The sequence below is a fragment of the Notothenia rossii genome, assembly GCF_949606895.1.
Source record: "Notothenia rossii genome assembly, chromosome: 5".
Classification (NCBI taxonomy): Eukaryota; Metazoa; Chordata; class Actinopteri; order Perciformes; family Nototheniidae; genus Notothenia; species Notothenia rossii.
Genome location: NC_136903.1, coordinates 54,563,916 through 54,591,619, shown reverse-complemented (window position 1 = coordinate 54,591,619; position 27,704 = coordinate 54,563,916). Strand labels below are relative to the sequence as shown.

General features: G+C 39.2%; 1 protein-coding gene and 1 long non-coding RNA gene across 2 annotated transcripts; both read right to left on the bottom strand.

Annotated features, from left to right (window-relative positions):
* Positions 1 to 317: 317 nt before the first annotated feature.
* On the bottom strand, positions 318 to 27,316 carry LOC307038570 (putative C-type lectin domain family 20 member A). Its single transcript, XM_079680072.1, has 7 exons — positions 26,822 to 27,316; positions 3,220 to 3,307; positions 2,876 to 3,045; positions 2,345 to 2,564; positions 1,488 to 1,820; positions 1,285 to 1,382; positions 318 to 833 (listed from the first exon to the last, which is right to left on the bottom strand). Exons 1-7 carry the CDS (start codon positions 26,912 to 26,914, stop codon positions 714 to 716), a joined length of 1,122 nt encoding a protein of 373 aa, XP_079536198.1. The 5' UTR covers positions 26,915 to 27,316; the 3' UTR covers positions 318 to 713.
* LOC307038582 lies at positions 16,645 to 23,963 on the bottom strand. The gene is made up of 3 exons (XR_013808036.1): positions 20,063 to 23,963; positions 18,859 to 19,983; positions 16,645 to 18,153 (listed from the first exon to the last, which is right to left on the bottom strand). It is a non-coding gene; the product is annotated as an uncharacterized lncRNA (long non-coding RNA).
* Positions 27,317 to 27,704: the final 388 nt, after the last annotated feature.

Below are 27,704 nucleotides of genomic sequence, written 5' to 3'. Positions count from 1 at the left end.
GAAAGGAGGATGGTTTTTGGGTACAAATAATCAAACGTATTGGTGGGCTATAATGACTTTTATTTTATCAAGTAAATATTGTTGCTTCTGCTAGAGATGATGTGCGGCGCAGCAGAAAGGAGGCTTGTTGAATTGTGTTGTTTGGTGTTGTTGCTTTAGTAATGGCATTCATTCTTGCTACATTAAAAACCTGTCTGTGATGCAGCGCCATGTTATACTGCGTTAATGTATCATATTAATGGCTTCTATAGCCATGACGTCATAATAATGGTATTAGGAGGTGGATACATTCAGGTAGACACTACTGAAGGCCTAGGTGTGAAATGCACGGCCTGTTACTGTTTTCAACATAACTCATTTGAAGATATTTTGAGACAAAAAAACAATAATTAGGATGCAATTAAAGAAACATATTTTTGTAGGAAATTTCATTTAAGGTAATTTTTTTTATTGGTAATTTAATTTTGATCAAAAGTCAAACATTTTATTATTATCTCCCACCTGCCAAGCAAATACATTCAATAGTGAAAACCCTAAACATATTAAATTCATAGCCATATATAACAAGGAAAAGCATCAAATTCTATCTTCTATCAAAATGATCGTAACTAATTGATTATTCAGATCATTGTTGCAGCTGAATTCCGTCGCATGAGGACTTTGAGGAAAGAAATACACTTTTCTCTGATAAAAGCCGACAAAGCAATTCAGCTTTAGAGCTCATCCCTCTTCTTCTTCTCCTCCTCCTTGTGGAAGACTTGTCCATCCGGCTGGATCCTCCAGGGCAGTTGGACGTTGTCGTCCAATCCCTGGGCCCTTAGGTTCTTTTTCGCCTGAGACACAAAAACTCATTATCATTATCGTTCCAATAAAAAACGATGATTTATCTATAGTTCACTCGTCTGAAATGGTAGTTTTTCCCCTTATTTCTTCCAGTGTAAAGGCTTACCTCAGGTTATGAAATAGTATTTTTACATTTTCCTAATGCATTTGGTGGCATGTGGCTAAGTTTCTGCTATTTACACGTCTTCTTACAAAATGCTTGAGTCCTGTTATTTGTGGCCAAAGTATTGAATGTATAATGGATATAGAATTTCATTCATGTTCATTGGTCCATTTCATTGATATTGAAATTCATTTACTACATTTTCTTTCGTTGAATTCATTATTCTTTAATATATATTTATTTGTTTCCTGTACCTTTTTCGTCTCTTGTTCTCATGTCATGTGAATTTCCTTTCTGGTGATTGATGTTTTTGCATAAAAGTAGAAAACATGATTTACCTCCACCAACATCGCATCCAGAAAAGCGGGGTCTTTCAGATCCACACAGTTTGGTTTCTCCACCCTCACCTTTATCACTTGCATTGAAACAGGCACAGCTAAAAACACATACAAACTTCATCAGTCACAACGTTTATGGTGGCTTCTTTTTCAACAGACTCAATATCATCACTTGGTTTGACGTAGCTGTGAATTTTACTCACATCCGTAGCAAATGAATGGTTTCTTCACTCCACAGTCCAAGTCCTCCCATTTTCCAGAGTTGTTGAAAGCTGCAGCCACACAAACCTTAAAAGCTCTGTAGTTAGGGTTATTTTCTGCCCAGTACTTGAAGGAGGAGTCGCTCCCATCGGACCACTTCCAGGAGTCTCTGTAAAGGCCGATCCAGTATATCCCTGCAGGTAACAGCTCAACAATCTGCTGGTTCTCCGTCTCGTTTCTCACACTGGCCAGGTCTGTGTGGTGTTCTCTGCAGTAGCTCTGGGCCTCAGTCCAGTTCATCTTGCTGTCAATGAGGACAAATGTTGCATTCGGCCCTGAAAATGGACCACAGAGAAGTGCTGAGTAGAGGCACCACGACATACAGGCATGGTATTTACATCTTTTATTATAAAAAAAAAGGCCTATCTTTTTTTTTATTTGGGGTATCACTGTTCATGTTTTATTGTTTTATGGCTCTGTGATATAGCTCTTTCTGTTTGTTTATAACTTGTTTTTCATTATGTTCCTTGCATGAAAGGTGCTATATAAATATATAAATATATTCCTATTATCATTATTATTATTATTATTATTATTATTATATATAATTTAAATCCCCCGGGATATAAGGAATGACATCAATTAATTAATACATGTATAAATAAATATGTAAATAATATCATCTTAAAACATCTCTCTCTGCAGTCTCCCTCTCTGAATAAAAATATCCGTTATTTTTACACACAAAAAGACATAACGTTTTTATTTTTCTTATTAGGAAAGACATTCTGGAGCAGTCTTTGACTCAGAATTAAAACAATGTAAATGTATAGTATTCATCTTAAGTTAATATTCTTACCTGAGCTATTAAAGCAGACTGGCCTAAAAATACGGATACAATTATAATCATGCCATAGTCCATCAGGAGAACCGATACATGTGCAGTGTTCAGAATTATATTTGCCAGGCTGTCCAATGCCCCATTGTCTGAACTCGATCTCCCTCGGTTTGTAGAAGCTTGGGTCTGACATCGACCACTTCCAGGTGTACCGCTCATCGTGCAGCCCTATCCAGGGTGACTGAAAGCAACATGAATTGGGTTAATAAAGAATTAATCCTGATGTATTAAGGTCTTTGTAATACAACATGTCCTCCTTTTGTTACCCTCACTCATCAGAGTAAAACTCTGTCTGGTGAAACACAACAGGGGAGGTTTATACTAAAAACACTTAATCTACTCTACTACATATAAGAGGGACATTTTGCACTATGTTAAGTTATAAGTGTTTTATGTAGGCAAAGCTTTAAAAACGTTTGAACCCATAGCCTATACTATTATACCTATATTCATAATAGCTATCAATCGAAAGACAGAGAAAAGTGACCTCACTTGGTTGTATTGGCCTGCCATGTTGTTCAGGAGCTTCACAATCTCATCACTGTCTATAGTGGCCAGGTCTGTGTGTTTCTCTCTGCAGTATCTCTGTGCTTCAGCCATGGTCTTTGGTTGATAAACAAAATGGTACTGACGTTCAGCATGTGAGGAGACAGCGCTCAGTCCTGTAGAGACACAGACATTTTGATTAGTTTCAATGTCAATTACTGAACCAAATTAAATGAAAGTTAGACTGTGAATTAAACAACTTAGGTAATTGTCAGAGGGACACCACAATACAAAGTACTAAAAATTGGATAAGATGCAGTATTTTAAATACAAATATATAAAACTCTTGCCTGAAAGAGCGATGATGATCAGAAGAACTTTTTCCATCCTTGTCTCTTCCCTGTTCTTCTCTTTTGGACTGAGACTGTAGATGTGCAGCTGTTGACATTAAATATTAGGTTAAACATTAACTAACATCATGCGTTAGTTAGCTGCACTTTCGACTTAATGCAAAGTGGATTATGGAACTGACAGCTTTATTATATCAGGCTTATTTACTTGCATTTGCACATGTATTTACAAGGAAAGACAAATAGAGTAATATGGGCGTAGGACTGGTGATACACAGCAGGAAAACCAAATTCATGCCCATACAGAAAAAAATACAAAAAGTCTGAAATAACACTGATCAATTCATATAATGAGACACTTTTACAGTTTACAAGCTAATTCATTAAAAAGATTACAAAACCATTGTAAGAATTATTACACTAACTTCCAACTTCATACTTTGGGTATTCCACTAAAACATTTGTACATGCTTTAACCCTCCTGTTGTGTTCGGGTCAAATCTGACCGATTTATTACTTTCATCAATCATAACTTTTTGTTTTACATTCGATTGCATTAAGGCTTTATGATATATGATAGACATTTGAAAATACAAAATTGCTGATTACCACTTTCATTGAATTTTGGATGATTTAGTCAACTTTGTTACACCCATCGTGTTCCTGGTCAAAAATGACCGCCATAAAGAAAAGGAATTAGTAACCATCCGGATCAGATAACACCCATACCCCTTTTGCAAAATGCACTTACATACGCAAAATTGAAAATACTGGTCACAAAAAAGAATAAGTCGATCGAAACAGAACAAATTGTCCTCTAATGAGACAAATGTGTTTTCATAACTGAAATAGTATAATATAATAACACATTCTACCATAACAATATACATTTCTTGCAAAGTGCTCTAAGGCACTCAAAACTAAAAATACCCCTTCCAAAACCAGATACCTTCTCCAAAAACAAAAATTTGTCAGCTCATTAGAAGACTATTTGAACAGTCATTACTGTGGCACACTAAATACTGACTACAATCATCAATACACAAACCTCAAGCTATCGAAATTGTAAACTGAACGGAAAACTGACAAGTTGGGAGAAACAAACTTACATATAGGAAAAACAGTATGTTACTGTAACTATGTCATTGTTTTTATTGTCTCATTTTCAGAAGAGCACCGTAACAGAAACAAAAGATGAATAGCAATACACTGGAAAAAAAATAACATGGGTAAATGATGTAAATCAGCAGTAAAGCAGAGAATGAGATCTATATAGCTTCACTGATCTGCTCTTTGGCGTCTGTCTGGCCACATAGCCTCATCTACGTCACAGCGTATGTCTTCCCTTGCAAGGCAGCGTGGGAAGTATCTCCTTGCGTGTCGACACCACCCTTGAAAGGATTCCGCAGAGATGTCCCGACAGCCAGCATTCATTGCGTCCAAAAGGGGCATTCTGTCATGAGTATGATGGTCATAAACCTTCCATCTCCAGGCAGAGAAGAACTCCTCAATGGGGTTTAGAAATGGGGAGTATGGAGGGAGGAACTCCATGGCCATGTGTGGATGAGCCTCAAACCATGCCCTCCCTCTTCCTCGCTGAACAACAGGGTTCCTTCTTCCTCTCAGAGTTCCTCTACCAACTCGATCAGCCATTTTATTCACACAAACATCATACTGAAGTGAGGGAGGTCTTTTGTAGGATTCTCACTCATTCCAATTACTTTAGGAAAGTCATTGATATCAGCTGTGAGCAATTCCTTTACAGGGAAGTGAAGTACTCAATTCACCCCAATACAAAAAAAAACATTTCTCAATGTGCAAAAAGGAAAAGACCACAATTACTGACTGTAAAAATGTATTGCTCTACTATCAACTATAGCTAATCCTCCCCATATGAACATCTCAAAGAGCTATGCAAGTCATATCAACACTATTATAGCTTTACCGGCACCATTTAAAAAAATATTTTAAGTACAGTCATGCAAATTCTGTCATGTAAATGTTTTCAATGTAACATCATTACTGTAAGGTATACAGTACATTCCATGCAGTTATCTTTTTCAATGGGGTGATTGACTGATAACAAGTGTTGATATTTTGCACATCAAGTGTCAATTAGTGGAGCTATGGTCTAAGTTTATGAGGAGTAAGTGTTATCCACTATGAGAAGATTATTTTGTTTTGTAGACATGAGTTACACAAAAGATTTTTGATGTTTGTTTAGAGAATTGTAACTTCAGTTAGAGAATTGTGTGATCTGTTTTGCAAAACACTGCTTAGCATCTGCATTTTGTGTGATATCAATGATAAATGGTATACTGTTGTAGAGAAATGGTTTTCTGTTTCGATGGCTGTGCTGTTGGTTTGATGAAAGGAATTTTTATTCTAAATAGTGGGTTTAGCGATTGAGAAAAACTGTATTATGACCAAATATGTTGTTTGTTCAAGCGCTTAATACGCCCTATAATTACGTTTGAAAGTTTTCGTGTTTCTAGTGCTCCCGTTGAATGCTAACATTACAGATGGTCGTTTATTCACAAATAACCCTCCCTGTAAAATCCTAAATTGTAGGATAGTTTGGCCATTAAAACGCTTTTTGATAAGATTTCTAGCAAGAAGTGTATATTGTACTTTTAGAATCCACATCCAGTCGATATGTAGGATCTATAGTTTGATAGACATTACGAAGATGATTTGAGGTATGCGGCAGCCTCCATGTAAAGTTACGGGTTGAAAACAATATTTCCGGTCTCTACGTTTTCATAATAAAACCAATGATCAAATGATTTAACAGTGATATCTGCACAGGGTTGGGTTGTAACGGAATACATGTAACGGCGTTACGTAATCAGAATACATAAATCAAGTAACTGTATTCAGCTCGCGTTACATTTGAAAAACGAGTAATCTGATCACAGTTACTTTCGTAAACCTGAAGTGAATACATTTTGGATTACTTATTGGAATTATTGGTGGAAAGATTTCCTCACAACATTTAATATTCATTACTAAAGGTACAGCCGAAAAGGTGCGGGTCTGCTCAGTGAAACGATAACAACAAAACATGGAGGAACAGAAGTCTGCGTTTAAATCGCGTGTGTGTGTGTGTGTGTGTGTGTGTGTGTGTGTGTGTGTGTGTGTGTGTGTGTGTGTGTGTGTGTGTGTGTGTGTGTGTGTGTGTGTGTGTGTGTGTGTGGTTAAAATACATCAGCCTGCGGTCGCTCTTAGCCTTTCTAATGATTCTGAAGGTAAACACAGTGAAGGCGGTGCATGAAAGGCGGTGCGTGAAAGGCACTGCACGCTCCTCTTCTCAGAGGCCGAGTTAACCCTCCCGCTGCCTCCTGGTGCTGCAGAGATTTCATGAAGTGAAGGAGGTTTTCCTTCTATAAAACAAATGTGGGCAGTAGATACTGTGAGTGTCACAGACATGAATACATACTGTAGATCAAGGCACACACACTCTCCTGTTTTGCCAATCCGGTAGTTAAACAAATATAGCTCTAAATCCCTGGCCGAAATGTCCTTAAAATGAATTCCGAGTTCGACATTTTAATTCATGTCCTGCCAACACTGAATGCGACACGCCCGTTCTAAGCCGTGTTCCTCACTCCTCACATCCCAAGCTGCATCCCCAAAAAGTTTATTATATTGTTACATCATTTCAGATGTCATGTTTCAGTTGTGCTCTTGATAAGCCATTAAAACAGTAGAAGCACGTTCAGTTTTCTTTTGCTTTTTGTGTCTCCTGTACACCAAAACATACCCATCTATGATGGAAAAAGAAAGTAATCCAAAATTAATCTGAATACGTTACTTTTTTATTCCGATTGTTCTTGCTTTTCTCTTTGGAAGTCATCACAAGTGGCGGCTGGTGGAAAATATTTTTGGTGGGGCTATGGAAATGGTGACCAAACCATACTAGGGTGGTCCGGGGGGATCCTCCCCCGGAATAATTATTTGAGAAATGATCCCTTAAATGACAACTTCTGGTGATATTAGAGGGGGGGGGACAAATTGAGGCTTAAAAATATGAGATAATCCATAATCTTCATTGTGGTTAGCTATGAGTCTTCCAAAACTGTGCAACGGTGCTGTGGGAACTATGAAGGTAAATATGGTGCAAAATGTGAGAGCGTGTAAAACCTGATGTGAGCACTTGCAGAAAAGAAATCTGAGTTTGTGTGCATACATTTACACTTGTATAAATTATTCACGTAACTGTGAACCAAATGTACACTTGTATAAAATATCCACGTAACTGTGAACCAAATTTGAAGTCACAGAAGAAAAAAAAAAGTTTTGTAGCTTGTAGAAAAAAACTGAAATTAGTGATGAAATGTTCACTTGCAGAAAAATACATATTTTTTAAATATATTTTCCATTACAACTGCAACTTGGTGGTTATTACAACCTCTCAAATCAGTCATTACAACTTGACGAATCTGCTCTGTGGCAGTATAAATCGACGAATCTGCGGTCTTGACTTTTGCTACACTTCTTGCGATAAATGTGTCGCAAAAGTAATTTTCACCTAGGCCTGTCACGATAAATAATTTTGTTGGACGATAAATGTTCCTGGAAATTATTGCGATAAACGATAATATTGTCGGCACCATTGTAAGACCATTTTAGACCACTGACATACTGATAATATCATAATAATTCTAGTACATCCTTTCAAACAGAACTTTTTATTGAACATTCAACATTGCAAATGAAATGTGAAATAATATTAAAATATATAAATGATATATAATAAATAAAACAAATTAATGAAATTATAATAAATTAATTAAATCACACACAACCAAAACAATAAATTAAATAGACTCAGGCTGGAAAACAGAGCTCTCAATCCATCTATCTATCCATCAAATATATATAAATATATATATAAATAAATCAATATGAGCACACATTGTCTCACAAGCAAAAAAAATCTCCTTAAAACAACAGTCATGTGTACAGTCCACTGTCCATACAAAGGCCCAGATGCCTCAACAGGCCATATCCAAATCTGTTTTTCGAAGTTTTCGAGCAAGGAACACCAACATGTTTGCATTGCCGGGCAAATGCATCTTTGATTGTAAACTGTCGGGAAGGTGGGGGCTCTCCATCTCCAGCTGCATTGTTTGCTACCAGCTGGGAAAACGGAATGGAGTGGTTGTGTTTTAGGTGTAGTTTAAAATGCGTGGTATTGCCTGCTTTTGTCGCTACCTTTTTTAAACAAATGCGACACACCGCCCGGCTCATTCAAGTCCGTAGGTTGGCCTCGTTGATTTGGCTTGAATCCAAAATACTGCCACACCGGAGAATCGAGATGTGTAGGTTTTGTAACCAATTCCATTTCATTTTAAATTCCCCGCGAGTAAGTCACACGTTGTCTCCCGCTTGTCGCTATATTATTAATTTGGCTGCTACGCTGCTGTACGTGCACACAGAGTGTCCTGACCTGGCTGTGTGTCAGCCCCGCCCCTCACAGCGCGCATGGACGGCAGCCACAGCTCGTCTGGCAGCCACAGCGCTCCTAGCTAAAATGCTGGTCACATCCTTATGTAAACAAACACGCATGTAAACGGCAATTTATCGAGCTCAGAAAAGTTATCGAGTCCATTTTTATTTATCGTACGATAAGTCAATTTATCGATTATCGCGACAGGCCTATTTTCACCTGTAGATGTGGGGGGAGGGAGGGGGGTTGGAGCGAAGGGGCGGAGCTATCAGAACGACGAGTCTCGGGTCAGTCACACAGTCACAGCCATAGTCAGGTAGAATCGGATGACTGCGGGGCTAACGGTTCGTGTCACTACCAGTCCGCTGACATGGCGCGTCAATCAACGGTAAGTTTTGCCCATTACTTGCCCAGTATTACTTTGAATATTATTATTGTGATTGAGGATTAAATCCGCTTTGAAGACCACCGTTTTATATCGTGCAGTTTAGCGGCAAAATAACGTCAGTTAGCCAGCTAACACTAGCTTTGTTGAGTTTATGCTAGCTAAACAAGTAGTGGTTGTACTCTACAGCAGTAATTAATATATTATAGCCTACTGCTTTGGCACTAACGGTTGATAACCGTTTATGAAAATAAAACCAATTGAACTGTACTGAAATAATGACAAGTTTTAGAATTGTCTTGGGCTCCTGCTGTGTTTTTAAAGCCTTTGTAAATTATCCATGCTATTTTCTATTTAGAACGAAGACTTCAGAATCTTAAAATCCCCTGACGTTTGTATGCAATTGTGCTAAATTCAACTCTGGAATCAAGCAAATATTAATATGTTTGCATGACATTAGTTATTTTATATTTTACCATCACTTAATTATACGTTTAAGTCAAGCTAAGGCACATGTGATGGTAGCTAGTTAGTGCTCTTACCTGTGAGGCCTCCTCCAAACAGCATAATAACCAGACTGTATCATTAAAACTAAGTACCAGTTCTAGATCCTTGACTTTAGACAAACAATTCAAAAGACAACGTGTATTTAAAGACCAATCTTTATTTGAATGTGCCTCTTAACCTGATATATTAGTTATACAGTAATAGTATTGACAATCTAAAAAAACTGAGCAACTCAACAGTCAACTTTATATTTCTTATTGTCTAAAGCATTTATTATTTTCATTTTCCCCCTCATATTCAGTGTGAACGGATTGAGACAGCGTGGTATCCAGAGAGCTGCAGAGACTTCAGGGAGAAACCTCCGTGTGATGGACGTACTGTCTGTTGGTTTGGAGAGGACTGAGGGTCTTTCCTCAGCAAGGAGGACCAGGCCTGATGGTGGGGAGCCCATGCTGGGCATAGCTGATACCAACTGCACAGGCCTAATCTGTCACTTTATTTGACTAAATGTGTTTACTTATACATTTAATAGGTTTAAACCTTCTGTCCATGTGCTTTTTATTTAAAAAATGTTTGATTAACTTTTGGTTCAAATTTCAATAAATGGTATTTGTACTCCTTTTGTACATTATTCTTACTGAAAATGTTAGATTCCACATTCCCATCTGACTGAAGATTGGCCCCATTTATTTGTGACGTTGCAAACTCTGCGGTACAAGGCACAGGTGTTGTGAAGCTCATAAAGCGAGGCAAACAGAAATAATCAGCTGATGGAGTGTAGATGTGGAAATAGATGCATCCCATCAGCTGACTATGCTTTTCGCCACACTATATAAGCCTGACTATAACCACCCCTTCTCTGAGGTGCAGGCAGAGTCACAAACAAATGATGGTCCTGATAGACTACAAAAATATTCAGTGTGCAGATCTTTGTTTTCACAATAAAAGTAATTTCTTAGTAAATGTCCTGTACTGGGGGGTATACTATGAAGCAGGATTTTCGCTTAGCCGGCTAACTTCAGGGGAAACTCTGGGTTTCCGGTCCTATGAAGCTGGTTCTCTTTTTAGCAGGCTAGATCTCCATGGTAACTTATGCTGTGCGGCTAACCTGCCCTGGAGCAGGTTAGGTTGTAAGCTAAGAGCTCAACTCAGTGAAAGCACTGCCTGCTGACCAATCAGAGCTCAGTGTGCGGAGTTTAAAGCGATCAAGTCTTATTACAGGAGAAAGGAAATACAGAAAAGCTGCCGTTGCAGGAAAGACGGCCGGCAAAAATCACCGACTGTGTGAACGTGAACATTAATAGAATATCACCTCCCATCTTCAGAGCAATCTGACTATTATAACATTAGTGTTAAGAAAGCTTACTTAAATATCTGCCACAACATAAGTAACCGGATCAAAGTAACATTAAGTAGGCTACATTCCGCGGCATATCACATCATAATGTAGCCTATCATATATTTCCTTATCTGAGTAATTAAAGTCAGATCCACTCGTGTCTTAGACGGGGCAGTGATATCATGAACCTGTTAATGTAAGCATTCAACCACTTTTTCTTTTACCAGCTGTATTCACCTTACAGGTGCAACTATGTAGGTTTTATCCTGGATACAGTGTTTAAGTCATGGATGTTTAAAGTTTAACTTCTTTATATGTCTAATATTATAGTTGACTTTTCATTCAGGAAGTATGACGCTGCGCTGTCAGTACGCTTCTCCATGTTTGTGATTGGTCGAATGCTCCAAATACCACCCCTTTCATGTGAACGCGCACCTAACTAGATAGGGCACGGCTGGCTTGAGCGATCCACTTGATAACCCACGTCGTAGTACCGTTTAGCGAGAGCGCGTATGTTTTGGATTAGGCCAACCAGCTAACTCAAACATATCCAGGTTAGGTTGAACCAGCTTCGTAGTACAGGCCTCTGGTCTTAAAATCTCATAACATCAGCTTTTAATTTTCCTCTTGGATGTTCTTCTTGACCCTCAGAGAAAGAGGAGATGCTGAGTCGTGTCTTTCAGGCATGTCCTTTAACTATATTACAGTTAAATATTGTGAAATCATGGTAATATTTTACAGTGTGGTGAAACACTGAACCGGATATCTGGATGTGTATTTTTATATTTATATATCTTCTAACTGGATTGTTTTTTTATATTTTCAAAAGTATTTGTCTTGTATTTATTTCCTTTTAATCTCCATTTCCTGGACTGTAAGTAACTCTGGCTACTACTCTTGGCACTGTTTGTACTTTTTGAATCATTTTTGGCTGGATCGTAAATCACTATTTATTTGTATTAACATTTTCCAAAATAATATGTTTTGCACTTCTTTAACTTTTCAATCGTATTTGACTGGACTTTTAGTTTCTCACTGTCAGCCTTTTCCACAATCCGAATGATGTTCTTTCTTTCAGTTTGTAATCAATATTTTATCCAGAGTAATCTTTATTCACCTAATTACATCTAAATCACATTATATTAGCACTCCCTCTATTAGCATAACTTAAAGGTGGGGTATGTAATTTTGGAGAAACCAGCTCGAGTGAGCTAGAATTTGAAAATACACAGCCGGAGAAAATCTGCGACTTCCTTACAGAGCCTCTCCTCCAACACACACAAATGCGCACATGACCAATGAGGGCACGATATAAGTTTGTGCACAGATGGAAGGCTGACAGGCAGGTAGGCCATCCAGTTATTTTAGCTGGGCCGGCTCAGATGATTGGTCGTGCTTTTTACAGCGCTACGGCTTCCACAGTGGAATTTTTTTTAATGTATTTATTGCAGGGGCGGTTCTAGGGGGGGGGGGGTGCAGGGGGGGCCAGTGCCCCCTAACACTGACTTTGGACCCCCCTGTGGCCCCCCCTAAAAATGATTTTTTTTTTTTTTAATTATTAAACGATTTCTTGGCTGACGGAATAGGCGGAAGTCACAATATTTGTCATTCTAGTCGGACCCATTAGAGCAGGGGTCTCAGGGGGACACGTCGATCACGAGCAACTGGTATCTCGCAAGCCCTCAATAGCCCCCACTTTACAAATATGTTTTATTTTTTAACGCAAGCCGTCATCGCCACGGAGGAGCACACAGCCTCTGTGAGCGAGCGAGACAGAGAGAGAGAGCTAGAGAGAGCACACCTTTTTCTATTTAATGTGTTGTAAAAAATAAAGAAATCATTCCAATGTGTACTATAGGACAGTAAAAGGTGAGTGATTAGTAAAATATGCATAAATAAAAAGAAAGAATACTATAGGTAACATAAGATAAGAATAAACAAGTTTAAATGATTTGTAATTGGTTGTGATCATATTCTTGATCTTTTTTTTTTTACAAGTCTTTTTATTTCATTATAGTGTACAATAATCGATGCCATTTCCTAGATTGTAATATCACAGTACACTCACTACACTCTCCCCTCCCTCCCTCCACCCGCACATGCCCACACTAACGAAACCAAAAACATTTATATAAATTTTTTTTAAAAAGAATAAATAAAAAATATCATAGTGATCATATTCTAAAGATGTTTTGATTATTGAAAAGTATACAGCTCCCTTTCATCTGAGTGTTGTATCCATAAATTCATTTTGTGCTCAAAGTGCACCAGATTGATGCATTTCACTTCAACATTTAAAAAACAATCTTCCCGGGGCTGCATGCCCCCGGACCCCTCTAGAGAAGGTAAGTCCCCCCCCCCAAATAAAGCAGGTTAAAATAATTAAATTGCATACATTTTCTTTTAGTAAACACCGAAAACGGGTCCCACAGACCCAAACAGCACACAAAGGTAAGCATATAATAATGTGTAATGAAAATACCAATAACTGTATTGCATTGTTTTCTTAGGTGTATGCACAATTACTTCATACTGTCTTTGTCTTTTTCGTCCTGCATTTATTGTGCCCCCCTCAGAAAATAACTGGCCCCAGCCTGGACCCCCCAGTCAAATTGGTCTAGAACCGCCACTGATTTATTGTCAAAGCATTTCATATATTCATTGCTATCGATGTTAAGAGCATTCCATGGAATATAACAAAAAGTGTTTCTGAAATAAATTACATACCCCACCTTTAAGCTTTCTGTAGCATTTCTGGGGTCCTATATATCTTAGTTTGTATGTTTTATTATTGTATTTATCTGGTTTTCCTATGTATTGTATAATTGAATGTAATGATTCCTACATTAGCAACAACAACACAATTATGTAGCCTGACATTTTTCATGAATGCACCAAAAAAACGGTCCATGTTTTTAGTCTGTCCAACAATATCCCCTCCTGAGGCACTTTGTTGTTATGTTTAGGCATTAAGAGAGCGTCAGTAGGTGAAAAGAAACTCTGGACATCATAAATCACGTGCTCAAAAAGCTTGGATCCTAAAAAAAACTCAGACTGCTGCACACAGGAAGCTGAAACCAAACACCACCAGAGAACGAAACTAACTGTACTCAGCTCTTTTTATTAAGAAAAAAACGGTCACAGACGCTGGACTTTCTGTGTGCTTTCTAGTCTTTCATTCTTAAGTAGAGAAGATATAATATGCATTTAGAAAAAGGGAACGGAGGCACGGAAAAATTGAAGTTGTGGCTGGGGTTGGTTGTGGCTTGGTTTAATGCAGTGGTTCTCAAACTTTTTCTGTCAGGCCCCCCCTTTGGAGAAAAAAAAGTCGGGCCCCCCCAACACAAATAGTCAGGCTCAGTGGCGGCGCCAGATATTTAATTTGGGGGTGCTGCGGGGTAGCTTGACGTTTCATAGAGGGTGCTCAAACATTTAGGGTTTCCCATTAATGTACCGGTCGCTACAGTGGAATTTTCTACTGCAACACTCCCCACACAGTGTACCCGTGACTGTTACAATGAAGGCTCGATAATCAACTCATGGCATATAGGCGTAAGCAGGGTTAAAGTGCTATTTTTATAGGTGGTGGGAAGATTTATTTTAAAATATTGAAGTCAAAAGCATCAATCTGGTGCACTTTGAGAGCAAAATGAAGAGATCTATGGATACATCTCTCAACACCCATATGAAACAGAATTGGAAACAGATTTACTTTTTCTTTATGGATATTTTACAAATCACCCTTTTAATCTTTATTATTTTTTTACTGTTGTAAGGGAAACTTCTGTTTAGCAATGCAGTGGGAGTCACCGACTCATGAAGGAGACACGGGGTGAGCTGGAGCTTTGATGTCAAACACTGATGGTTTATTGAGGAGCTTTCGGCCGGAGGATTCACATCACAAGTCCAAGTGCCAGAGGTTCTGACTTCACGGTAGAGTTGCCACGTCAAATCTGAAGAACTCTACCCCAGACCCATGTATTATAGTTCAGAGAGAATAATCAACATGCTGCATAACAAGATAGAATCATAACACCTCTATCAACTGACGCCAAAAGGCAGGAACAGGGAGACAAAACACAGAGCACAGCAGCCAAGGTTACAGGTGCCTGTGCTCAGTCAGGACAGTTATGGACAGTTATTGACCTTGGAAAGATATTTTGCCAACAACTGTCATATAGTATTTCATACCTGTTTTTTCATTTATTCTCTTATTTTTGGATAACTATAATGATCATATAAACGTGTGCCTCCAAAATAATTGTTTACATTAATGGTGACCAAAACGTTTGAGACCCACTGAGATAACTTAGACTAAAGTTAACTGTCTAAACACTCCTAAGAGTCCTTTAGTTCACTGAGCCTCTCAGTCTGACAGGAGGACTCTCCTCCACATAGAAAAAACGGGGAAAGTGGAGTTGTTCAATTTGCAAATATGCAGTTAATATATGAGACATAATTTATTCATGTTTCTCATCGAAACATCAATCAATCATGTAGAACCATTTTAATCTTGAGGGGTGTACGTTCTATAAATCTCAATCATGTTACGAAATAAGAAAAAAGTTATGTTTATCTCTGTAACTCCGCCCACTGAGCACATACGTCAGCAGCTTGCTCCGTAGCCGATTACTCAGCTTCTAATTATTAACAAATATTTTATTCACAAATGAATATGTTCGGACTCAAACCCGTACTTTAATAGTTTCGTAATTGAACCTGAACAATATGGCACTTTAATGGACAACATTAAAACATTGCAAAATATATTTATTTTTAAAAATGTGAAGCTTTTTTTTTAAACAAAGGGGGGGAGGGCTTCTGCCATTTCTTCTTCCCGCATCGGAGGAGTAAACTGGTTCTGTCTCGAGAACATCTCTACAAGGTAAAAGTTATAGAGAGCCGCAGTGACGCGTCCTTAAACCCGGAAGTAAACTTCTTCCGGTTCCTTCGTCTAAAACGCAATGCAATTTCTCCATAGGATTTTGGAAAATAGCTCGAAATAAGGTCTGTGGTTGACACATATTTAAGAGATGGATCACGTTTTGTTCAGCCGGATAATATCCACATGTCAACCCTACTTTTATAATTTTTGAATAATAAATCTAGTCGGCAGAAGCAAAATGCTAACGTTATGCTATAAACAAACTACAAGCCAGTACAGCAGCAGGGTCGCACGACTTCAACGTCACGCCAACTTAAGATCGTTTCAACTGACTGAAACTGCACTTTGAAAACTTTAAATATATTAACATTTTAAACTGTATACCCCGGTTATCTAGGCCCGTTTTGTTTAATGTATACCACGTTTATCTAGGCCCTTTTTGTTTTATGTATACATGTCACACTGTGGGAAACGATATTTCTGGATGTATAACACATGTAGAATTTTTGACAATAAAGCTGAATTTGACTTTCGCGTGCTTGCATATTTTAACAAAGCTTTTCATTTTAGCCACACTGAATTTAACTAGAAGTCATGGCTGTGTCAATTCCCAGTCTGATATCATTTTACAAAGATGACAAGAAGAGTGTAGATAGAGGAGATAACCACAAGTCAGGACACGTTACAGTGCAGCCTAGATGAAGGTGTGCTTACCGGTGTTGTCAGGGCTAGCATGAGGGACAAGGTTTATAGTGTCGGTGAGTAGTGATAGCAAGAGTACCGTTAACCTTTTAAGACAGAGTTAATTTATTCAAATTAATTCCCATCAACAAATCAATTTTATGTGTCACATGAAATCTTTATTAGGCAAGGCAAGTTTATTTATATAGCACTTTTCAACACAAGGCAATTCAAAGTGCTTTACAAAAAATGAAAGACATTAAGAAACTGGCATTTAAAATCAGTCATTAAAAAGAAAAGCTAATAAAAGAAACATTAAAAGAAAAAATACATGGATAAAAGTTACAGTGCAGTCTAAGATATTAATAGTTCAATTAAGAGCAGCGACAAAAAGAAAAGTCTTCAGCCTGGATTTAAAAGTAGTAAGTTGCAGCAGACCTGCAGGTTTCTGGGAGTTTGTTCCAGATATTTGGAGCATAATAACTGTACGCTGCTTTACCATGTTTAGTTCTGACTCTGGGGACAGAAAGCTGACCAGTCCCTGAAGACCTGAGAGATCTGGAAGGTTCATCATTTAGCAGGAGGTCAGAAATGCATTTTGGTCCTAAACCATTCAGTGCTTTATAAACAGCAGCAGTATTTTTGAAATCTATTCTTTGACACACAGGAGTGATGTGATCCACTTTCTTAGGACTCGAGCAGCGGTGTTCTGAATCAGCTGCAGCTTTCTAATAGATTTTTTAGTGAGACCTGAGAAGACACCATTGCAGTAGTCCAGTCTACTGAAGATAAAAGCATGGACATGTTTTTCCAAATCCTGCTGTGACTTTAGTCTTTTAATCCTATGTTCTTTAGGTGATAGTAAGCTGATTTAGTAACTGTTTTAATGTGACTGTTGAAACCAATAACTAATTTAACCCGCTGACAAGAGAGCATACCTCCGAAGATCGTGACTGGCTGAGGGACAGACTCGGGGGCAGGTTCTCAGGAATTTCTTGGCTTCTCTCCCCCGAGCCAGAAGAGGAACACTACAGCTTGGAAACACTTACTGTTCCTGAAATTATCAAATCTGTTGGGCATCAGGGACCTGAGGCAATTGTGGCAAGCATGGCATTGTCTGAAGAGCAACAGAGGGCAATTCAGGTGGCTGCCACTGGTCAGCGAACCAGCCCAAACTGGCATTTGTTCAGGAAAGGAAGGTTGACTGCCAGCAACTTTGGAGCTGTCCTGAGGTCAAAGCGTGTGACTGCTTCCTTTATTGCCAGGGTGCTAAGGCAACAACAGGCCCTTGATGGTGTTTTGTCTGTACAGTGGGGGACTATGAATGAATGTGAGGGCGTCAGGGCATTCACCACTGCAACTCAGATGCAGGTCCATGAGTCAGATTTGTGGCTCTCCCAATCAGGAATGTTGGGGCATCTCCAGATGGTCTGGTAGAGTCTTCCGCTGTGCTTGAGGTAAAGTGTCCCTACGGAGCAAGGGAAATTACAATTAGTGTGTCAGTAAGGAAGGAGAAACATTCAGCCTGCGTGAGGAACATCCTTACTGGCACCAAGTGCAAGGTCAGCTTCACCTCACTGCAAGAAAGAAGAAGAAATAATAAAATTGTGAATTGTTTTTAATTTACATTTACTCGCCTTTGCAATGTTGTGGTTGTTAGAGTGTTAGGTTTTCTGTCAGCTCGTCTGTTGGGAAGATATAAAATATAGTTTCATGGAAGTCACACCGTCACATATACTGTAAGAGCATTAAGACATACAGTACATAGGCTAAAACAAAACATCTAAAGATATAACCTTGCACTTTGATAAGTCTCGTGAACATTTTCACTATTTTGACATTTTTATAGATGAAAATTGAAATAAAGGGTAGATTAATCCATATTGAAAATAGGTGTCAGCTGCTACACTAATTATAATAGTTATATTTCTTAATTAATTAAGATAAGATATTACTGTATTGATCCCAATTTGGGAAATGTTTGTGTTGCAGCAGCATAACAAGAAAAACAAAATATAAGTCATTATATATACAAGTGTATGTGAGGGATGGAATATTAAATTGAATATAAATGTAAAATGTACATGTGATTTTACGTCCAAGAGAAGCTATGGAGCAGAGAGTTCTCTGCCAGCCAGAGGTGATTTGTTATTAGTTCAATATGTCAAACTGATTTCACTGACTACAATCTTTAGTTACATGGTGAAACGTTATGCTGCTTGTACTAATAAGACTTATCATATAAGCCACACAGGTTTTAATAGGATGTATTCATTATCTTTACTTGTGTTGCGGTCTTTTCAGCAGCGCCACCTCTATAACGGCGATACAGTCACTACCCATTATTTACATTTCACCGTGACATGGACAAAAATGTAACGTCAGCTTACCTCATGGCACGAATCCAGACTCAACTTCGGAAAACATTGGCCGAGCCGGGAAACGATAGAAAAAGCACGTTTCATGCGAAGACCTGTGGCTGCAACCCGGAGCAAAGCAACAAACCATTTCGTAGCTAACTAGTAGCGCTAGCTTTAGCTAACGTTAGCCAACGAAACGAACTGCCGAGTAAAATTGGAAAACACTGGTAATTAATTATTCTATAATTTGTAAAACTACGGTGTTAAAAACGACAATTTCAAAAATACAGATTCTAATGGTCAGATATAGATATACAGATACTAAAGATAGGCAGGTACTTGCTTTTAAGCAGAACACAGGGGAAAACAAATTTAGCGGGAGTGTTTACGTGTTCGGCGTAATGACATACAACGGCCTCGACAATTTTTGTAGTCCTATTCAGCCATTCGGTAACAACCATCGTTTTTCAGACACGTAAACTCTTCAAAAATCCCCAGTGGGGTCACTGCTGATGTATTTAATGTCGTAGAACAAAACGTCAATTACCTCTTAAATTTGTGTCAACCACAGACCTTATTTCGAGCTATTTTCCAAAACCCTATGGAAAAAATGCATTGCTTTTTGAGGAAGGAACCGGAAGTGCTAAAAATGCTAACTTACTTCCGGGTTTTACGACGCGTCACTGCGGCTCTCTATTTAATGTCATCAAATGTTCGTCATAGTTACAGGTTATCTGTTAAACTCCGTGATCGCCTTTCAGGACTGAACCCACAATACAAACACGGACAGAAAAACAGGAGTTTGCAGCAAAAGGTTTTCATTTCAAATAGTGACAGGGGATACTAACTATTTTTATTATAGTCCAGGAAAGGGGATAAAAAAAAGCGAGGGAATGGAGATCCTCAGCCGAGGCTCCGGAGTGAGCTGGGGATTATCGCCAGGCAGATTAAAGGTGGATTGAGCCTGTGTCTTTACGCTCCCGAGAGCGAGTAGGTTGGACCAGGAGTTAGAGTTTGTCCTACCGGACAGGAGTGTGACGAGCAGGGGTTTCAGAGCTGAGGGGAGCGAGCAGGCTGGAGCTGGTTGCGTGGAGAGCGGATGAATCCGACGAGGAAGTGGCTGGACGTGGCTAGCGGAGGACTTGATGATGGGTTCTGAATAGAGACAAACAGGTAAGACTGAAAAACTGATTCCAGAGTTGTGTCAGGCTAAGCTAGGAAGCAATACGTTTACCAGTGTAATCTTGACGACGAACTGGTGAAGACTGGATGAGGAGACCGGGTTTATAAGCAGGTGTGGATGAATAGATGATCAGGATGAATGAGAAGCGGCTGCGGAGATGAATTGGCGGGAACCAGAAGTAGGTCAGCCACGCCCAGCCCGGGAGACAAACACAGACAGACAGACATCAACCGACAACAAACAAAAAGGGAAGCAGAAGGAGGGAGTACTGCAAATCCTTACATTATCACAAGACGCATTGTTTGCAAAAAGCAGAGTTCACATTTGCCTTTACAACGAGCAACGTAAATACAGCTGTCAATTTTTAAACATTTTCATTCACTGGTGTTAGCTAGGATAAAGCCATGAAAATCATAAGGTGAGTTTATATTGATTGACTTGTGTTTAGCGTGTTTTTTTATACCGTGAGTATTTGTAGAGCGTAAGTCCGAAAGTTGCTTGATTTAAAATATTTAAAACTATGAACCTTTCCCAAAGTTATGCACATTAAACCGAGCTCAGTGGGGAGGGGGGAGTCATATCTGATGGATGAGCTTGCGGCATGTTTGCATGTCTATAGGCTACGTCTTGTTTTAAATGATTGTTTCATGTCTGCTGTCAGGCGGTGTAGAACTTTACTGCGTCGGTCCGGCTCTGCATGTCTACTCTTGTGCCGACTTTTAAGGGCGCTGATGCAGGTTGTAGGCCTACCTTACGTTAAGCGACCATCTTTACCCATTTAAAGAGCCTGTGACACGAGTTTCCCCCATCATCCAAACCCATCAATTTGAGTAAATATTGTCCCCTTGAAAACCGTCACTGAACTGATTTTGGATATTTGTACTTTGATAACCATTAATCTGCCCTTCAATGTTGACAATTTTCTAGATCTTCTCGGGGATTCTTCAAGTCCCGCCAAATTATGTGTGACGTCATTGCGGGCACAGCGCTCCAGCTGCACCGTTCAGGATCCCAGCATCTGCATGTAAACGCACGATGGGGCACACAGCAGCAAGCTCAGACAGCGATGACAGTTTAATTTTGAACGTGTCTGAGAGCTCATATGAGGCTGAAGGATCGGTTTATGTTGTATCTGTTAGAAGTTTAGGAATTAGGTGCGTCAATATGGGCGATCATATGGTCATGTAGCCAGTGGTGGACTGGGACTAAAAATTAGCCCGGGACTCTCGACCGGCCCACTTCGGTACCACTAGTAAATTGTCAACGGGGGGAGTGGGCGATGTGCTAGTAACTTATCCGACCGGCCCACTTCGGTACCGGCCCATCGGGATTCGTCCCGATGGCCAGTCCGCCACTGCACCCAGCCCACGTAAACTGTCAACGGGGGGAGCCTCGCTGCGGGGAAACGGTGGACCTAGTGTGCCGATCGGAGTGGGAATAATAATAATAATAATAATAATAATAATAATCCGTGCATTTTATCCATTAATTTCCCCAACATTGTGGTAAAAGAAAACACACGTTTAATCCATGTTTATTATCTGCCTATTATGTTTTCGTCATTATTACAACAAACACACACTTGCAACTGATAACACTGGCAATGATTTTAGATGTATTAGACTATTAAAAAAAGAAATCATGCTTCAAATAAGTGGGGATATGGCGTACCCCCGCGTCCAACGCCCACTACACCACTGACTGCAACTACAAAAAGCTAAGGTTTGTTTTCTCATCAGGAAATGCAGACCGGCTGAAACAAAATATTTTTAAATCATCATCCTCACAATCACTTAATGTATCATATGTTCGCCGAATTGACATGAAAGCACTAATAAATGTAGTTTCATCCACTTGAGTTTACAACTACAAAAATAATTGATTTGTTATTATATCACATCCGACGGGAGGAAATTCAGCAGCTCTCACTACCGATTTTTAATCCTAATTTAATCATCATCTTCACCACGATCATTTATGTTTATGTTCGCCGAATTGACATGAAAGCACTGACAAATATGAATATACTCTAGTCAACTTCATTAAAACGTTATTAACGTGCCTAAACTCAGTAATTCACCATTTCTACGCATGACAACACACTTTGTCCGTGTTTGGCTCTCTTGCCGCACAGTGAAGCGTTCCCGCATTGACGTCACTTCCGGCTTCCCCCAAAACCTCAAAATGGGTCGAAGGAATTTTCTCGCGATGTTCTACATTATTGATATTTATCGGAACGGTATCGCTTTTTCTTTTTTAAAATGAAGGTTCGAGATTACTAGTAGCCCACTATTTCATTGCACAACAGTTGTTGGGTTCGTGTCACAGGCTCTTTAAGGTGTTGATTGTTAAAGATACAATATTGTCTGTGGGACCACAGTGTTTTCCCTAAAAAACTGTGTTTATGTCTCTGCTTTGATCCGCTCTGTGTTCATGTAAATACCGTAAATACACACAGATCAAAACAGAGACACAATATTGTGTGTGGGAGTGTGTCCCGGAAGCGTCTATCGTTATAGAGAACCGCAGTGACGCGTCGTAAAACCCGGAAGTAAGTTAGCATTTTTAGCACTTCCGGTTCCTTCCTCAAAAAGCAATGCATTTTTTCCATAGGGTTTTGGAAAATAGCTCGAAATAAGGTCTGTGGTTGACACAAATTTAAGAGGTAAATCACGTTTTGTTCTACGACATTAAATACATCAGCAGTGTTAGAAATTAAAATCAATGTTTTGATGGTATAATGTAGCTTAAACATACCGTCAGTTTAAACGCTCTTTTATACTGAAAAACCAGAAATTCTTGTGCACAAGCAGTTAAGCTTTTATTCTGAAAATCCTTCATCTACGGTTAGCATGTAGCATGTGGCTAATATACGATTTCCTAAAGAGGTGAATTGAGAAGCGAAATGACTTGGTGTGGTGAAAACCGAAACCTACTGATTTAACACTATAACGATAGATGTCGAGATACTACCATGTTGAATATTAAATGAAAGTACAGTTTATTTGAATACATTATTGTTTACAGACGAGAGTAGCATGTGGCAACATCCGGAATGACCGGAAACCAAACGAGCCGAGAAGTATTGTTTAGAGTATTGATTACAGCGTTTAGAATGTGTTAAATGAAAAGTGATGAAAGAGAATATGAGGAGAAACGGCGTGTTAAGCATATATTGAATGTGAAAAGAACCTATCCTCTGTTTAAATGCAATAACGGACATTGGAGACGAGGTGAGCCGGCTGGCGGGGAGGAGCCAGCAGAGGATATATATAGCAGCGCCGGAGGAGAGATCCGCTGTCTTCTTCTTGCTCAGGAGAACCAGATCACAGCTGTTTTCTGCCGGAACAATATTCTGTCTGTAACACTACCGCGCCTTTTTTAATTAAAGTATCCCATTTGAATCTTTTCAGAGACTCCATTTAGTCTCATTTTAAAGCTTCTCTCCTGGACGCAAGAATAAAGAACATATTTAACAGCAGTGACCCCACTGGGGATTTTTGAAGAGTTTACATGTCTGAAAAACGATGGTTGTTACCGAATGGCTGAATAGGACTACAGAAATTGTCGAGGCCGTTTTACGTCATTACGCCGAACACGTAAACACTCCCGCTAAGTTTGTTTTCCCCTGCGTTCTGCTTGAAAGCAAGTACCTGCCTATCTTTAGTATCTGTATATCTATATCTGACCATTATAATCTGTATTTTTGAAATCGTCGTTTTGAACAACGTAGTTTTACAAATTATAGAATAATTAATTACCAGTGTTTTCCAATTTTACTCGGCAGTTCGTTTCGTTGGCTAACGTTAGCTAAAGCTAGCGCTACTAGTTAGCTACGCAATGGTTTGTTGCTTTGCTCCGGGTTGCAGCCACAGGTCTTCGCATGAAACGTGCTTGTTCTATCGTTTCCCGGCCAATGTTTTCCAAAGGAGAGTCTGGATTCGTGCCATGAGGTAAGCTGACGTTACATTTTTGTCCATGTCACGGTGAAATGTAAATAATGGGTAGTGACTGTATCGCCGTTATAGAGATGGCGCTGCTGAAAAGACCGCAACATAAGTAAAGATAATGAATACATCCTATTAAAAACCTGTGTGGCTTATATGATAAGTCTAATTAGTACAAGCAGCATAACGTTTCACCATGTAACTAAAGATTGTAGTCAGGGAAATCAGTTTGACATATTGAGCTAATAACAAATCACCTCTGGCTGGCAGAGAACTCTCTGCTCCATAGCTTCTCTTGGACGTAAAATCACATGTACATTTTACATTTATATTCAATTTAATATTCCATCCCTCACATACTTTTGTATATATAATAACTTATATTTTGTTTTTCTTGTTACGCTGCTGCAACACAAACATTTCCCAAATTGGGATCAATACAGTAATATATTATCTTAATTAATTAAGAAATATAACTATTATAATTAGTGTAGCAGCTGACACCTATTTTCAATATGGATTAATCTACCATTTATTTCTTTAATTCAATTTTCATCTATAAAAATGTCAAAATAGTGAAAATGTTCACGAGACTTATCAAAGTGCAAGGTTATATCTTTAGATGTTTTGTTTTAGCCTATGTACTGTATGTCTTAATGCTCTTACAGTATATGTGACGGTGTGACTTCCATGAAACTATATTTTATATCTTCCCAACAGACAAGCTGACAGGAAACCTAACACTCTAACAACCACAACATTGCAAAGGCGAGTAAATGTAAATTAAAAACAATTCACAATTTTTTTATTTCTTCTTCCTTGCAGTGAGGTGAAGCTGACCTTGAACTTGGTGCCAGTAAGGATGTTCCTCACGCAGGCTGAATGTGTCTCCTTCCTTACTGACAAAGAAGCCCTTGATTTGCAATGCTTCACTAATTGTCATTTCCCTGGCTCCGTAGGGACACTTTACCTCCAGCACAGCGGAAGAGCCAACCAGACCATCCGGAGATGCCCCCAACAATCCTGATAGGGAGAGCCACAAATCTGACTCATGGACCTGCATCTGATTTGCAGTGGTGAATGCCCTGACGCCCTCACATTCATTCATAGTCCCCCACTGTACAGACAAAACACCATCAAGGGCCTGTTGTTGCCCTAGCACCCTGGCAATAAAGGAAGCAGTCACACGCTTTGACCTCAGGACAGCTCCAAAGTTGCTGGCAGTCAACCTTCCTTTCCTGAACAAATGCCAGTTTGGGTTGGTTCGCTGACCAGTGGTAGCCACCTGAATTGCCCTCTGTTGCTCTTCAGACAATGCCATGCTTGCCACAATTGCCTCAGGTCCCTGATGCCCAACAGATTTGATAATTTCAGGAACAGTAAGTGTTTCCAAGCTGTAGTGTTCCTCTTCTGGCTCGGGGGAGAGAAGCCAAGAAATTCCTGAGAACCTGCCCCCGAGTCTGTCCCTCAGCCAGTCACGATCTTCGGAGGTGGGCTCTCTTGTCAGCGGGTTAAATTAGTTATTGGTTTCAACAGTCACATTAAAACAGTTACTAAATCAGCTTACTATCACCTAAAGAACATATCTAGGATTAAAAGACTAATGTCACAGCAGGATTTGGAAAAACTTGTCCATGCTTTTATCTTCAGTAGACTGGATTACTGCAATGGTGTCTTCACAGGTCTCACTAAAAAATCTATTAGAAAGCGGCAGCTGATTCAGAACACCGCTGCTCGAGTCCTCACTAACACTAAGAAAGTGGATCACATCACTCCTGTTCTGAAGTCTTTACACTGGCTTCCTGTGTGTCAAAGAATAGATTTCAAAATACTGCTGCTGTTTATAAAGCACTGAATGGTTTAGGACCAAAATGCATTTCTGACCTCCTGCTAAATGATGAACCATCCAGATCTCTCAGGTCTTCAGGGACTGGTCAGCTTTCTGTCCCCAGAGTCAGAACTAAACATGGTAAAGCAGCGTACAGTTATTATGCTCCAAATATCTGGAACAAACTCCCAGAAACCTGCAGGTCCGCTGCAACTTACTACTTTTAAATCCAGGCTGAAGACTTTTCTTTTTGTCGCTGCTCTTAATTGAACTATTCATATCTTAGACTGCACTGTAACTTTTATCCATGTATTTTTTCTTTTAATGTTTCTTTTATTAGCTTTTCTTTTTAATGACTGATTTTAAATGCCATTTTCTTAATGTCTTTCATTTTTTGTAAAGCACTTTGAATTGCCTTGTGTTGAAAAGTGCTATATAAATAAACTTGCCTTGCCTTGCCTAATAAAGATTTCATGTAACACATACAATTGATTTGTTGATGGGAATTAATGTGAATAAATTAACTCGGTCTTAAAAGGTTAACGGTACTCTTGCTATCACTACTCACCGACACTATAAACCTTGTCCCTCATGCTAGCTAGACCCTCCAGAAAAACGCGGGCAAAAATCCTTGATTATGCGGGCTAAATTCCTTGATTATGCGGGCAAAAATCCTTGATTATGTGATTAAACATGCGGGGTTTTATGTGATTTTATGTGGTGAAATTGCGGGAAGTTAGGAAATATGCGGAAAGTTGCGAAATATGCTAAATATGCGGGGGAAAAGAATAACAATTTTTTTAAATATTGGGCTGTCTTATTTATTCTCTCACACACAACCTGCCACTAACGTTAAACCCCTTTACTATTCAATTAAACACATTCAATGTTTATTTATTGTAAAAGCAATTGGGCTATTTTAATCTCACACACACACCACCCCCCTCCCACACACACACACACACTTCTCCGCCTTATTCTGTTTTCATTTACTCGTTCGTTATCTGACCAGATTCAATCTTGTAGGCTACTCACTTCGTTTCTTGTAGCCCTCGAAAGGGTTTTGGAGGTTGATCCCTCGGTGAACGGGAGTTGAATGGCTTTCTTGTCCGCAGCAGCAGAAAGCATTTTCGAATGTTTGAATGAATCAAAGTGGGTCGCCACCGTCGATTTTCTCTTATGCTGCAACACACAGTTGCACGGGGTGCAGAATAGTTTCCCCCCACATTTTTGCCCGGTCTTTAGTAGAAATGTTCGTTGGTAAATGAGCTCTATACAGTGTTGTTTACATTCTGTGATGCGCGAGCTGATGACGTCACGTCAAGACGAGTTAACTTTTTTTTCTTCTCAACTTTGTGTGGAAAAATGCGGGGATTATGCGGCCTTTTGATAAATATGCGGCTTTTTAAAAGTCTGCGCCATTTGGCTGATTATGCGGTAAATTCTGCGATCGCAGAATCGCGTTTTTCTGGAGGGTCTAGCTAGCCCTGACAACACCGGTAAGCACACCTTCATCTAGGCAGCACTGTTTTACGTGTCTTGACTTGTAGTGGTTCTCTCCTCTATCTACACTCTTTTTGTCATCTTTGTAAAACGATATCAGACTGGTAATTGACACAGCCATGACTTCTAGTTAAATTCAGTGTGGCTAAAATGAAAAGCTTTGTTAAAATATGCAAGCACGCGAAAGTCAAATTCAGCTTTATTGTCAAAAGTTCTACATGTGTTATACATCCAGAAATATCGAAATATCGTTTCCCACAGTGTGACATGTATACATAAAACAAAAAGGGCCTAGATAAACGTGGTATACATTAAACAAAACGGGCCTAGATAACCGGGGTATACAGTTTAAAATGTTAATATATTTAAAGTGTTCAAAGTGCAGTTTCAGTGCAAGTCAGTTGAAACGATCTTA